This window comes from Prinia subflava, chromosome Z (genome assembly GCF_021018805.1).
Source record: "Prinia subflava isolate CZ2003 ecotype Zambia chromosome Z, Cam_Psub_1.2, whole genome shotgun sequence".
Classification (NCBI taxonomy): domain Eukaryota; kingdom Metazoa; phylum Chordata; class Aves; order Passeriformes; family Cisticolidae; genus Prinia; species Prinia subflava.
The window spans coordinates 82,954,195-82,968,716 of record NC_086283.1 but is presented as its reverse complement, the minus strand read 5'-3'; the positions used below and the strand labels follow the sequence as shown (position 1 = coordinate 82,968,716).

General features: G+C 56.8%; 1 protein-coding gene across 1 annotated transcript; it reads right to left on the bottom strand.

Moving 5' to 3' along the window:
• Positions 1-10,358: 10,358 nt before the first annotated feature.
• On the bottom strand, positions 10,359-14,098 carry LOC134564551 (uncharacterized). The gene is made up of 9 exons (XM_063423445.1): positions 13,342-14,098; positions 13,150-13,224; positions 12,940-13,035; positions 11,491-11,541; positions 11,376-11,411; positions 11,244-11,288; positions 10,918-11,061; positions 10,686-10,831; positions 10,359-10,595 (listed from the first exon to the last, which is right to left on the bottom strand). The coding sequence occupies exons 1-9, from the start codon at positions 14,096-14,098 to the stop codon at positions 10,494-10,496; spliced, it is 1,452 nt and encodes a 483-aa protein (XP_063279515.1). The 3' UTR covers positions 10,359-10,493.
• Positions 14,099-14,522: the final 424 nt, after the last annotated feature.

Genomic DNA, 14,522 nt, shown 5'->3' with positions numbered 1-14,522 from the left:
GGAGGATCCACACACCAGCTGTGCTAGACTCTGCTTCTCTGGGCTGCTGGTGTGGCTCAGAGCTCCCTCTCCTTTTAATTAAACCTGCAACTGCATTTTTCATCTCAAGGACAGGCCACACGTTCGACCGCACTGCCCGGGAAGGAGCTTGGCCAAGCAGCACTGGAGGGGATCCAGGCATTCTCTGCCAGCCCAGCTCATCCCTGGGGGCCCATGGGCTCCCTGCTGAGAGCTAGGAATCCCCATTCTCACTTCATCTCCCAGTCTCAGGGTGGGCAGAAACCCATTCCCCTGCCCACGAGGCCAGCACAGCTCGGGGCACATCTCAGTGCATTGCAGGTGCAGCACACACAGTACTGCAGGACAGAAGGGTTTTGCTCACTGCTCCAGGCACCAAGCATGTCTCTCCTGTGGGACAGCCAGCACAGGGGGTGTGTGTGCCTCTCCCACCAAGCCTGTCTGGGAGCATGCTGGGACACACCACTGGAGAGTCCAATTCCCCTCAGTCACCCCTCTTTTGTTCCAAGGTCAGGAGCACCAGTGTGTTCATCCCTATGGGTCTAGTGAGCTTTTCTGTCATAGTTCCCCATAGCCTCCAGCCTCTGCCCCATGAGGATGCACTTGGGGTGAAGGCTGGACTCTCCTGCCTTCCCCTCCTGCTCACAGAGTTGGGGTCTCTATGACTCCCACCCCCAGAGTGTAAACTGCTTTCCCGATGTTCCATCCCTGCCTCTACCGAGCACAGCAACCACATAACCATGGCAACAGTATCCCTATAACAGCCAGGTACATCTGACATCACCATGGCAACCAACTCCCGGAACAGCCGATGAAGAGCCTTGCTTCCTCAATGCTGGGGAGGGATGGGGGATTCAAGCTATATCAGGTCATGTAGTGGCAGCGACCTAGGGATAGACACAGCTGGGTAGGGATTTTGACTTGGTGTGTGGGGCAGCATAAGACTTCACAGCCTCTGTCCTGACAGGTAGGATGCAGGGGACACAGGGGATGCATGAGAAGGCAGCAGCCCTGGGAAGAGTATCACCCTGATTCAGCCTCTTGCATCCCAGCTACATCCTGCCTGCTGGGCTGTCAGTGCCATTGGGCCAGCACTGCCTGCTCCAACACAAGCTTCTTGGAAATGTGCAGCCCAAACACCGGTATTGTGCTTTCTGCCACAACCTCCTCCCCCGCAATCTGCACTGAAGAGGTGCTCTGCCTGTTACCCTCAGTCTGCCCTCCTCGGGGGCTGCCGGGCCCTCCCACCACTGCCTGCCCAATGCCTGCTGTCCGAACTCATCCCCCAGCAGCCCTGACGCAGTCTGTCGTTGCAGATGGCAATTGCATGCCATGCAACTTTAATGTGTCAGGCCTGAATTATTGAGCCCTGCAGCAGACTGCGTGCATGTAGGCAGGACCCAGCATTCCTCCTCTCCCTGGCCTTGTGTGCCTGACCAGCAAACAGCAGATGGGGCGGTGAGAGGGCCAAAGTTTTGGGGTCTCTCTGGGTGCACAGGGGTGCTGTGCCCCTTGCTAAGCACTGTGGCTGAGCAGTGTGGGGGGAAGGGTGGCTGATGATGTCACCAGCTTGGTCACCTGGGGGTTGGTGGGTCCCCAGGCAGGTGTGTGGGGAGGAATATGTAACTCTGCTGTCCCCAGCTCGGCATTTTCTCCCTGTATCCTGGTGAAATCCTGGCTCTAGAGGCAACAGATCCCCTGTAGCTGCCCTGGGAGTCCTCAGCTCTCCTGCTCACTGTGTTGCCAGACCCCAGGGAGGCAAAGCCTTTCCACCTTAGTCAGTGTAAATCCCATGGTGGACACAGACGGAGCTTGCTCCTGGCCGGACATGGCTGTCACTGTGCTGCTCCAGGGATGATGAAGGTCTCAGAGGATGCCCTGGCTGCTCTCTTTATTTTTGCCGTTTGCCTGAAGCACCCTGCAGCCACTCGATGATTTTCTCATCAGAGTAGCAAGGCTTGACTGCCCTCCCCACACAGACCCATCCATCACCCACGGCTGGCACCACCACACAGCTCACAGGCACTAGACCTGCCTGCTCTGCTCGCTCCCTGGCTGTCCCTCAGCCCTGCAGGCAGTGCCTGTACCATGGGCAGCTCTGTGCTGGGACCCTGTTTTCCCTGGGGGAACCCACGCACAGCCTGCTTGATCACTCCTCCTTCTCCTCCATGCCCCAGCCCCAGGTCTCATCCTCCCTGCTGCCAGCCGCAGCCTTTAGGGCTGGGACCAGGGACCCCTCAAAGCCTCAGCCCCAGTCAGCTGCATGCTGGGTGAGGGCCAGGTGGGAGCCAGGCACCCACAAGTGGGAGATAGAGCTACATATGGAGAAAGCCCAGCTCCAATGCCATGGGGCAGCTTTCCACTGCCCTGTTCCTGGGAAACACCCTGCCATGGGTACCTGTCCCATAGAACTGAGACAGAGCTGAGCGTGACAAAGTCAGCCCAGAACAGGGACAAGATGTTCTCAGGGGGACCCAGGGCACTGAGAATTAGTATTGTCTCAGCAGCACATCATATCACAACACCTGGAGAAGTGAAACAAAAGGGTGGCAGGGCATGCTCGGTTTGGCATGAGGGTAGGGGTTCAGGGGCCTTGGAGATGAGGGACAAAATGCTTGGCTGTACCCACAGAGACCAGAGCATTGCAAGGGGAATGTGTCAAGGGACAAACAGCAGCTGCCATGGTCACATGGCTGGAATGGAGCAGCAGACAGGAAAGGGGGACCCTGAGGCATGGGAAACCAGGAAAATGTGGTGGTGATGCAAAGCATCACGATTTTTAGCTGCTGTAAATTGAGTTTCTTGGAGAGGCTGGTGGGGAGACCTGTGGGGGGGCTGGACTCAGGACTTCATCCCAGGCAATTTAGAAGAGGGCTGTTGAAGACCTGCTCTACTGAGCAGAAAAAACACTTGAGTCGTGCTTAACTTCATCAAGGGAACTGAATAGAAATCAGAGAGCTTGCTAAGAGAAATTAATAGAGCAGCCGGGGGGCAGACTGCCTGCAGACAGCATAAGAACTGCTCAGATCCACATGCTGGAGACTTCCAGTAAATGAACACGTCCTTTAACAAGATTTGCAAGGCCAGCATGGCCAAGGAGCAGAGTGAGTAAATGGGTGGGAAAGGTCATCCCTCAAGGAAGGGAGCTGTGCCAAAATGAAGAGCACATAAAAGGGGGGGAAGTTACATGAAAAACCAGAGCAAAACAACCCCCAAAGAGCCTTTGAGGAAGATCTTGGCAACAGCTTAAAACAGCAAATAATTTTGCAGTGCTAAATTTGCTAAATTGTTGCCATAGCAATGAGAGTTTGGGAATGTCCAGGGGTGCACCAGGGTGCTGCAGCTCAGATCTATCCCTTTGGATGATTCTTGGGGTAGGATCTGTGAGTCCTGCAAGCTCTTTCTGTTAGGACAAAGAAGTCAAGTGGTTCTATCTCTGAAGCAGGCATCTACAGCCCACAGAGGGGTGATGCTGAAGGAGCAGCCTTGGCACATCCTGGCTGGTGAGCAGAGGAAGGGCTGTGATTGCAAGGACAAAGTCTACAAGTACAAAATGCAGCTGCACTTGCTGTCAACTGGTAGGAAATTAAGGCAGTTGCTCTTGTGAGAAATCAGCCTTGCACCAACAGAAATCAAGCTGTTACACCAAATGGAGTCCTGGATAAATTTATCTTAAGAAGCAAGCCTGCAGAGGAAGATAAAATCATGTTAGCAGAGGCTGAGAACATTGTCCATAGGATGCAAAGCCACTGTTCCCTTTATGGCTTGCAGATTAAAGTTTTCCCTTAAAAATCATTTCCCCCACTCAAATGCTACCACTAAAATTTCCCTTGAGTCCCAAGTGCTAAGCAATATGTTGTTATGTATGAACAGAGCTCTCAGTGGAGACTGCTATAAAGAAATCATATTGAAGCTTCCTGTTGGACTGTGAGAGGTGCCTACAATGAGAGGAATATTACAGATAATTCTTACTTTACATAAATATGCTTCATCACCTCCACAGCTAAAACACAAGGCTCTGCATTTTGAAGAGGAGTGTTTTTGGCTAAAATTAAATGGGCTTGGAACAAGTGCAATCCAGAGACTCCTGGCTCAGCAGGAAGGGAGGTAAGTCCCTGAGGGCTCCGTTTGCCAAGTCCTCCTGAGAAGCTTTGCCCCAGGGCTTGCCTGCAGTCAGCAAATCTCCTGCCAGCACAACTACAAATCCCAGATAAGCCCATGAGGGTTGTTGTTCTAATTAACTAATGAAGTTGTCTCCTGTTGGGAAGGTGGATAATCTGAGCTGGAGGCATCTTCCCTGTTGTGTGGGAGGACCTGGAGCAACCCCCACCTCCTCTCAAGGGACCTCATAAATGTTTGTACACCCCGAGGTTGTACTTGCTGCAAGGAGGTGCCAAGAGTTCCCAGACACAGCATCTCCCTGGACCCTGCCTTCAACCTGCCTTCAACAACCCATCTGACCCCATCCTCTGTCTGGCAGGTCCAAAGGCAGCTTGGCTGTTCTCATCCCTGAGTTTTCACTTTGGTCTCAGAATTTTCAGGCAAATTACAAGAGAAAAATTAATGTTTGAGGAGGGTGAAGTCTGTGCAAGATCTCCCTGAGCTGCAGCCATACACAGCACAGGAGGATCCACTTCAAAGGGAGGAGCCACTTCATTAAAAAAGAGAACTAGGGCTTTTGATACCAAGATAAACATCCTGATGCACATCAAAGCAGCTTCCTTTCCTTGTCCTTAGACACCCTCTCCTGCTTCACTTAAGTTCTGAATTTTGGAATTATACCTCTGCCTGATCCATGTGGTGCTGCATCCCATCTGGATGGTTGTTTGGCAGGGGAGATTCTAGGTGTTGTTTTTTGGTATGTGAGACCTTCAGGTCATGTCTATGAGCCTAAACACTCTCTTATTGCCTTCTCTTCCACATATGAAGAACTAATAGCTGTTGGTGAAAGTGATTCTATTTCCATTGAAAAATATCTTGTTTTTAAAGGAAAGTGCAACAGGGAAGGGGCCAAAGGCCAGCTGGGTTGCCTGAGAGCCCAGCAGCATCCACCCCTCTGGATACCCTGCCGGAGTGGCTGCAGACCCATCCCTGGCAGAAGGTTAGGCATCCAGCAGCCTGGGAGAGAGGACTGAGGTGTGAACTGTGACCACTGGCAAAGGGAGAGGCGTGAGGATGCAGGGGCAGTGTGTGTGCAGGGTGCCAATGGGAGTCACATGCACCATGGTAAACCTCTCCTACAGTATTTGGAGATTATGAGAAGGATTCGTAAGGCTCAAGAGCCATGTCCTGTTCCTAATGTCAATACCTCATGCTTTTGCTGTGGCCAGGAGCTTTATCAGGGTAGCCACTGGAGCTGGGCTGCAGGGTAAGCTGCTGCCAGGGGGTCTGCATCAGGGATGCCTCACCAGGTCACCCCAGGCCTCGGGGCACTCTTTGGGACAGTAAAGAGGAGTGGCTAATGCAGTGGGGAAGACACAGGACTGAGCATTCAGCTACTAGCAGCCAACTACAGACAGAGCCCAAAGCTACTCTCAGGGTAGTCATTTGGGTCACACTACCTGTACCTCAGGTTTGCAAGATAGGACTGGTCTCAAGTGGCCACAGAGCACCACCTCCAGGTCACAGGATGCTGGCTGGGAGTGAGGTACAGGGGCAAAGAGCTTGCTGCCACTGGCAGGTAACTTTATTATTTCAGTTCTTCTAGATATTAAACATAGGCTCTGGATTGGGGCAGGCCATGCAGGAAGGAGAGGATCAGGAGAGTGGTACAGCTTTGACTTGTTCCAGAACGGGTTAAAAACAGGGAAAAATCCTCCCCCACCTACCCCTTACTACCCCAGGGATCCATTCTAGCTGCCCTGGCAGTTGGCTGTTGGGTTTCAGCTGCCCTGTTGCAAGCTGTTGTGTGTAAGAGAGGCAGAAGGAGTTGTATGCCCAGGCTGTCCCTCGAGCAGCATCCTCAGTGTCCCTAGGACACCAGACAGCAACACTGAAATCCTGCTGAGACATGCTAGTGCTTTCACTTGTATTTCTAGCCTGGAGAAGATCTTGCATGCTCCAAAAGAAGCCCACCCTTTTTCCCTTTGTCCTCCTGGCTGTCGCTCCAGCCCTGCAAGTGCAGACACACTGCATGTGTCTGGAGGGGGAGGATCTCAACACGCAGGGCTTGTGATGGACACCGCCAGGAAAGGCCACGGCTGTGTCTATCTCAAACCCTTCCCCATCTGCAACCCCTTGTGCCAACCTGTTACCCTTGCTGGAACCGGCCCCTGCACTGCATCCCAGGACTCGGGGCTCGCTGGGAAGAGGCTGGGGTCCAGCCTTGCCCCACCAGCCCTCTGGCACTGCCCTGAGCACAAGCTGGAGGGCAGCAGGGGGCACGGCAAGACTGAGGCATGGGATGCTTTGCGAGCAGAGGCCGGAGCGCAGGGTGCTGACACTCCAGCCCGCCCAGCGCTGCGCGCAGGAGGCGGTGAGTGAAGCAGACCCCAGGGCCGCGGCGGTGGGCGAGCCCCTCGGCACGGGGGCACCGTGCGGGCGCGGAGATGCCCCGTCCGCAGCGGGCCGGGCCCCGGGTCCGCCCGCAGGAGTCCCGGGGCTACCCCGGCCGGGGGTGCCCCGCCCGTGACGTCACGGGGAGCCCCGCCCTCTCCACCACGGGCCCTGTGATTGGCGGGTGTACCCGGACAGACACGCCCACCCTGTCCTTTCCGAGTTTGTATTGGCCACTGAGCTGTCACTCCAGCCGGGTCACGCCCCACACGGACGGGCAGGGATCTGCACCATGGAGACCGCAATCCCTGAGGGCACACCGCACCCGCGTGCATCCCCTCTGCACCCCTCTGCCCCCCGCCGCCTCCCTGCTGCACCCCCGGCACCCTCACTGCACCCTCTGCACCCCTCAGTGCCACTCACTGCACCTCACTGCAACCCCCTGCACCTCTCACTGCACTCCCTGCACCCCTCAGTGCCACTCACTGCACCTCACTGCAACCCCCTGCACCTCTCACTGCACCCCCTGCACCCCACTGTATGCCTCCCCGCCTGCCTCCTGCTGCCCCCTTTCAGTGCACCCCTCCCTGCAATCCCCTACTCCCCCACGGCACCCCGTTGCACCCCCTGGTTCCCAGAACCTCACCCCGGTATGTACACTTAGTACATCGTTAGTTAGTACAAGGCGATGTCCCGCTTGTACCTCCGCTGCTATCCATGCACCCTGACCTGCAGCCGCCAGGACATACCCCCGCCCTCCATCCCCAGTCCCTGCTGCAACACCATCCTCCTCAGCACCATCCTGCACCCCATCCCAGAGCGCCCCTCACCGACCTTCACCTCCTGCCGGGGACCAGCCCCATAGCACCCCAGAGTTGAAGGAATGCTGCTGTGGTGTCCCAGGGCCAGGAGGAAGTGTAGACTCAAGCGAGGAGCATGGCAGAACGGCAGGGAGCAAGCCCGGGTGTTGGGGAGTGTGGTGGGACGATGGGGATCATAGCAGGCTGATTGGGAGCACTACAGGGTAATCAGTGGGAATGATGGGGAGCACAGCAAGGTAAGTGTGGCACATGGACCAGCCCAACCATTGCAACTTCACTAGTGCAAGCAGCAGGGCTCAGGAAGGGAGATCCCACCTTCCTCTTTCCTCTTTCCTCTTTCCTCTCCCTCTCCCTCTTCTCCTTCTCCTTCTCCTTCTCCTTCTCCTTCTCCTTCTCCTTCTCCTTCTCCTTCTCCTTCTCCTTCTCCTTCTCCTTCTCCTTCTCCTTCTCCTTCTCCTTCTCCTTCTCCTTCTCCTTCTCCTTCTCCTTCTCCTTCTCCTTCTCCTTCTCCTTCTCCTTCTCCTTCTCCTTCTCCTTCTCCTTCTCCTTCTCCTTCTCCTTCTCCTTCTCCTTCTCCTTCTCCTTCTCCTTCTCCTTCTCCTTCTCCTTCTCCTTCTCCTTCTCCTTCTCCTTCTCCTTCTCCTTCTCCTTCTCCTTCTCCCTCTCCCTCTCCCTCTTCCTTCTCTTCTCCCACCCTGATAGGTTCCATGGTAGAGAAATCCAGGGCAGAGATGTTTGCAGGCAGTGGCCCCATCACTGTGAGGCCTGGGGCCAGAGCTGCTGGCCAGCAGCCAGGCAGTTTCTGCTCGTGCTCGGGAGCACAGGGGATGTTTTGTATGCAGTGGTGGGAGCATCATGCCCACCAGGGCTGGCCCTGCTCCCAGCAGCCCCCACAGCCCCCAGCTCCCTGCCCACTGCACCACGAGGTCAGCATGCCTCTGTGGTACACCTTTCCCTCCGACCCAGGGTGCACAGCTGGTATGGGATGAGGGGCAGGGCCACGGGGGGTCACAGGCTTTCCCGGCACTACCCACCCATGCTTCTCCCCTGCCAGATGATGCCTGGGCTGCGATGTTGTTGTTCATTTCTGCTGTGACACCTGCTGTCCCCCTGTCACCTCGCTATTGGGTCCTGTGACTGTGCCCCTGGTCCCTCTCCAGGGCTTGGCCACACATGGGGTGCTCAAGCCAGCTGCCGCGTGCACTTGGAAGACGTGGGGTGCCCTGGCAAGCTTTGGAAGGTGTTGGGGCAGGCAATGGGCCACAGCTGCAAGGTGTGCACTGGGAAGGGCGGGAATTCAGGGACATCGCGCTAGGGAGCTACAGGGACATGTACTGCAACCTCAACCTGAAGGTCGCGCACGGCATCCAGGCAGTGGATCCATCATCCATACACCCTCCAGATAGGATGACAATTGCTTCAACACGGACTGCTGTTGAGGGTCAGATTTGTTTCTTTTTTACTTACAGAAATTTTCCCCTAAGTTGCTAGGAAACTAACTACTGGGTACTTATGGGTACTTAAGAAAAAACAAAAGAAGTGGCCAGAAGAGAGGAGGGTAGCACCTGGCTACGCTTCTTTTGTCTCCGAGTTTTCTCTCGAACGGGGGAGACACCGTGAGTTTTGGGGGCAGGTAAAGGACGGGGCTGGGGGCAGCTGCGCTCTCTCGCATCGGAAGGAACACGGTCAAGCCGCAGCTTACTGCAGGGAGAATTCACTGTCATCACTGGAGCCCAGTCCCAGGGATCCACCACCATCTGCTCGTGTGCCCGGGAATTCTGAGCTGGCTTTTCCTGCCCTGAGGGAGCCCCTGTCGGCTCCCGCCGCTCCTCAGCACCGCCCGGGGTCTTTCTGGGCTGCAGCCCCGCACCCCTGCCCTGCCGGGACGGCTCCAGCTGCCACCGCGGAGCTCCTGCTGCATCTCATCCACCAGCGGGGTTCCTGCTCATTCCTGCCGTTCCAGCTCCCCAGAGTCCTGAGGGGCACCGGGGTCAGGCTGCCCCAGCCCTTCCATCTCGGCCGAGAAGGCCGCCACGAGGTTCCTGGTTCTGTTTTGTTGTTAATGTAGTTATTGTTTGGTTTGCCTGGTTATACATACTAGTAAAGAGCTGTTATTCCTACCCCCATCCCTTTGCCTGAGAGCCGCTTAATTTCAAAATTATAATAATTCCAAGGGAGAGGGTTTACATTCTCCATTCTGAGGGAGGTTCCAGCTTTCCCTGGCAGACACCAGACTAAGATAACTGCTTGCCCTCCTTCCTGGCCAGGCTTGGTCATGACTTCTACAAGTTCTCCCTCCTCTTCTGGGAGAAGAAGGCCACCTGCCAGCCCTCCAGCAAGTGGCATCTGGCATGGCAGGACCATTTTTATGATGTCTACATGACATACACTTTCCTCTCCCTGGATGAGGCAAAGAGAATTCTGGAGGCAGACAGCACATTGCCCCATCCCCATGGAGGATGTGCACAAACTGCTGAAGGTGGTGGGGTCCAGGCAAAGTCAGAGGCCCCTTTTCTAGGCACAACATGCCATGGCATGTCTGCAGCTACTGTTACCTGATGATGTCCATGTACTGAAGCGGGAGGATCCCTCCAGGAGCAGGAGGGCCTCTCCAGAGCATGTGGAAATCCCACAGCACTGGTTGTGAAAGCCCCAGATTGTCCCCTGGAAGAAACCTGCGAACGACCTGGACACTACGGGACTATGGCTGCTGCACACACTGCTTCCCCAGCCCAGCACCACCCATCCCAGCCTCTTCCCCTGGAATAGGATACAGCCTGGGCCTCCTAGCCTTCACTCCTGGCAGTGGCCCTGCTCTGCTCCGCAGCCTAGCAGCACAACCTCTAGGAAGGTGTGATGACCACAACAGGCACTGCTGTAAGGGTAGAAAATTACATCTGCCCTGAGCTGTGTAGGCTGGGAGTTTCTCAGGGTCTGTAAATAGCTGAGTTCCCCTCATCTCGAAAGTGAGAAAGTGAACATTCCCCACAGAAGAGGAAAGAACTGGTCAGTTGTCACCACTGGTAGAAAAGCTATTTTTAGTTTTATTAGAATGTCTCTCTAGTATAAACTTTTAAAATATCTGGAACCTCTGATATAAAGATTTGTGCCATAGCTCTGTAGCAAAGCTCTTGTTCCTGGGGCCAGTGATGGTGGCAATCATGGGGGAATGCACCTGGCATCAGGGGACAGCTGAGGCTCCTCTTTGTCATCTGGGGAAGCGTGGAGAGCGCCAGTGGAGCAGGACACTCTGGAGCCACCCTCAAAAAGGGGCACACGGGGGACTTAGTGGCCAATAGGGCCAGGATGGGTCTGAGGACGGAGCAGGAGTTGGTGCAGGGTCTCGCCCACCTGCTCGAGGCTGTGGGAGAGGTGGTGGAGGTGGGAGGCTGTGTTGCTGGCCAGGCTCTCCAGTAGTGCCTGCTGCTGCCGTGATGTCTGCAGGATCTCCACCAGCAGTTGCTCGACGTTCTGGAGCAACCCTGCCACGCTAGACCCTGCAGTGAGAGAGGGGTCAGTGGCACCTCACCATGGCTGCAGGAGGTTCCTGTGAGGCTGTCAGGCAGCTGCAGGGAGCACCTACCATGCAGGCTTGTGTCTGATGCATCTTCACCTGCTGCTGGCTGCTCGCTCATGGCTGCTGTCCCCTGGGAGCCTGTGGCTGCAGCAGCCAGCGGCAGCATTTGATTTCTTCTTCCCACCCCCAGGGACGTCTCACCAGGAAAACCTGTCAGGAAAGCTTGGCATGGAGGAAACAAGAGTGATGCAGACACCCAAGCCCCACATTTAGCTTGACTAACTCTGGGAGGACACTGCCTCTAAGAGCCCATGCCCTTCTCACTGGCAGGAGAGGATGGAGCTGTGCCCTGGAGCACAGGGCAAGACTTGCTCAAAGCTGCAGACACTTACCGGCCTTTCCCTCAGCTCCTTCCTGCTTCAGATCAGCATGACAGCCTGGATGGAAAGCAGACACAGCCTGTGAGCTGCAGCCACCTCTTGTCCCACGTCACACAGACATGGTAGCCAAGGCATGGTACTCACCCAGAGGGAAGAGGGGAGGGAAGCAGCAACTGGCGTCTGCAATGAGAACCATATCAGACCCTGCTTGTGGGGCTGAGGGGGTTTACTGGGCTGAGCAGGGCAAGGAAAGCCTTACGTGGCATGGCAGGAGGTGTGGGTGGCACTCCAGTAATGTGGTTCCCATCAGCTGCTGGGAGAAAGCAGAGGGGAGAGATACACCTTGTGAAAGGACCTGCTGGTAGCTCACCACCAGCCTGGGGTCTGCCGGGCTTGCCCCAGCCAGCCCCTCAGCCTGAAATGCCCTAGCCACAGCTCCAGAGCCCCCTGCAGGGTCCCAGTGCATTTCAGAGCTAGGTACAAAAGCAGGAGTCACTCACCCACCACTGCAATGCAGCCACCTCTGGGCTGGAAGGCAGCAGCGGTGGAGCAGCGCACAGCAATGCTACACAACAGACTAGGACTGGAAGAGAAGGAGAATCCCACATCCACTTGAAACTGCAGGGGGATTTGGGGAGACAGAAGGTAGTTACCCAGTGTGGGAAGATGGCCGGGGTGCCTATGCAAGCCAGGCTCAGGGATGTATCCCGCATGACCTCAGTGCCAAATCGCCAGAAGTGTGAACAGGGAGGGGTGTGCAGGATATGCACGTGGGTGGGCTGAAGGGCAGGGGAGCTGCAGGCAGCTCTGGCCGTCACATACAGCCCAAACTCATCTGAAGCTTTATGGTGTTACTGGGCAACCAAGGAGCCAGGAACTGCTGAAGGAAAGGGAGTCACATGCCCTGCAATGCCACCAGCCACGAGATCCCTGCACTGTATGAGGGCCACTGCCCCTTCCAGACCTTTCGCCTCATGATGTGCACAGGGCAGCCAGCAGCCTTGCCGTGCTCTCAGGCTGGGACCCCCTCCTGCCCTATCCCAGCCGTCTCCATCCCCACGTGCTCTGGGGCTGGTCTGGAGCCAAAGCCTGCAGAGACAGACGTCCAGACACACCTGATGCCTTGAGTTTTAGCTTTCATGTTTTTCAGATTCTGGCTGCCTAAGTGTGTAGTTCTGAGCCTTATATTAAGTGTTACCCACTCTCTTCTTGGAGTAGGTAGATAAAACAAATCTTTTTCCTGCTGAAGACCAAAGGACAACAAGTACAAGTTTTAGGCCCAAAAGCTTAAACAATAGTGGACTGAAGAGAGAAAACAAAGATGAGAATTCACAGCCGAGGCTGTAATTGGACAATTAAACCCTAATATGCAAGTGGACAAAACCTTATAAAACTGTAAGACCTCATGACTGGTTGTCCATTTTGTGACCATTTTAAGATCACCTTGGGTGTACCCCTGGTCAGGCTCTTGTGCTGCCCAAGGTATATCCTTAAAGGCCTTTTAATAAATACCTACTTTATTCTCTAGCTCTGTCCAGTCTCTGCTCCAGGTCAGCCTTCCCAAGGCATCACATCCATCATTGACATCCCTCCCCACTGAGGGACACGTGATGGATCCTCTGATCCTCTTAGCCTCCCATTCTCATCATGCAAGCATGGGCTTGGGCTGGAGCCGTGGCCATGCAGCTCAGTGCAGCTCAGTACTTACGATTCTCTGGCTCATCCTTTGCACACTGCAGCATCGGTGACAGCAGTGCTGCAGGATGGGTGACAGTGCTGGGGGTGTCCTCGCCAACGTCGTGCTCTGCAGAAGAGGTGAATGGGTCCAGAAAAGAGCTTCAGGAACTGAGGGAAGAGGGGTGTCTGCCACCTCACAGCCAGGACAAGCCCCACTCTGGCTGCCTCAGCCCATGCGTACCTGGTGGATCCGGTGAGGATGGAGAGCGTGTGGCAAGGGTTGACCTGCACTTTCTGGAGGGCAGCTTCACCACATCTAGAGGAAGAGCAAGACCAATGAATAGACCCTGGGTGTCCACCCAGCACCAGTGCTCCACCAGCACTCCACATCCAGCCAACCTGCTAAGCCCACACGCCCGTCCCCAGCACTTACCTGGCATCCTCCGTTCGCCAAAGACGGGCTGCCCGGCCGCCTTCCAGATGTTCTTCATGGCTCGGTAGTGCGGCGGCAGCCGGGGCGAGGGGTGTCCTGCCCTCTGGCGCGTCTCCCGCTCCGAGTGGAAAGCCTGCTTGAGCGCCTTCCACTTGGAGCGGCACTGGGCCACGCTGCGCCCGTAGCCGTCCGCCGCCAGACCCCGGGAGATCTCCCGCCAGAGCGCCTCGTTGGGTCGCGAGGTGGAGGCCATGAGCAGCGCGGCCTCCCCCGAGTCCCCCACCAGCGACAGGAGCCTCCTGACCTCCGCCTGCGTCCAGGCTCGCCCGCGGGGCATGCTGCCGGCCCGAGGCGGGGGGACCCGGGATCGCTCGGGCCCGGGCCGGCGGCGGGGCTGGGCCGTGCGCTCCCGGGGGCGCACCGGGAGGATGCCCCGCCGGGGGCGGCACCGGGAACCGCGGCGGGAGCGGCACAGGGAAGCGCCGGGAGCCGCCCCGGTGGCCGCCCCGGGATCCGCGGCGGGCAGCGCCGCGCCGCCGGTCACATCGGGAGCCGCACCGCCCGCCCCCGCGCCGCACCGGGCGCCGCGCCGGGAGCTGCCGGGAGCCGCATGGAGCATGTGCGGCCCCGGGAGGAGCCGCTGGGAAACGTAGTCCTGGGGGAGGTATCCTCCCGCAGCGAAAGCCGCCTGCTCGGGGCGCGGTCGGTGTCTGCCCGCGGGCTCCCAGGGGCTCGGGGAGCTCTGCCGCTCCCCCATGCGAAAGCACGGCAGGTAGGGCCATCGCGGCAGCCCTGCAGGCTGGGGCAGGGGAAGGAGCACTCCATCCCCGCGTTATCCAGGGCTGAGATGCAGCTGCAGCCCCATGCAAAAAAAGGGGCTTGTAAGTGAACACCCCGTGGTCTTGCTCCCTGGAGAGTGGAGCGCGGGAATGTGTCTTGTGCCCCAAGGATACCCAGTCTTCCCTTGCAGTCCCTAGGGCAGATCAGACCGAGAGAGCCACACTCGTTCAGTCTGGAGAAGAGAGCGCTCTGGGGAGACCTTAAGGCCCTTTCCAGTACAAGAGAGCTGGAGAGGGACCTTTCAGGTCCTTTACAGCTCCATGACATCGCTGCGCGGCCCAGCCCTGGCTGCATGTTTGAGCCACCAGCCATTCCCACTGCTTGCTGCCCCAAAGCCAGGA

Excerpts from the sequence above, each read along its gene's own strand:
- LOC134564551 (XM_063423445.1), bottom strand. The coding sequence starts at position 14,098 with ATGGGGGAGCGGCAGAGCTCCCCGAGCCCCTGGGAGCCCGCGGGCAGA. Across the intron at positions 13,036-13,149 it reads ATCCTCACCGGATCCACCAG|AGCACGACGTTGGCGAGGAC; the intron begins GTACGCATGGGC and ends CCTCTTCTGCAG. Across the intron at positions 10,596-10,685 it reads TCTCCCACAGCCTCGAGCAG|GGTGGCTCCAGAGTGTCCTG; the intron begins GTGGGCGAGACC and ends CCCCTTTTTGAG.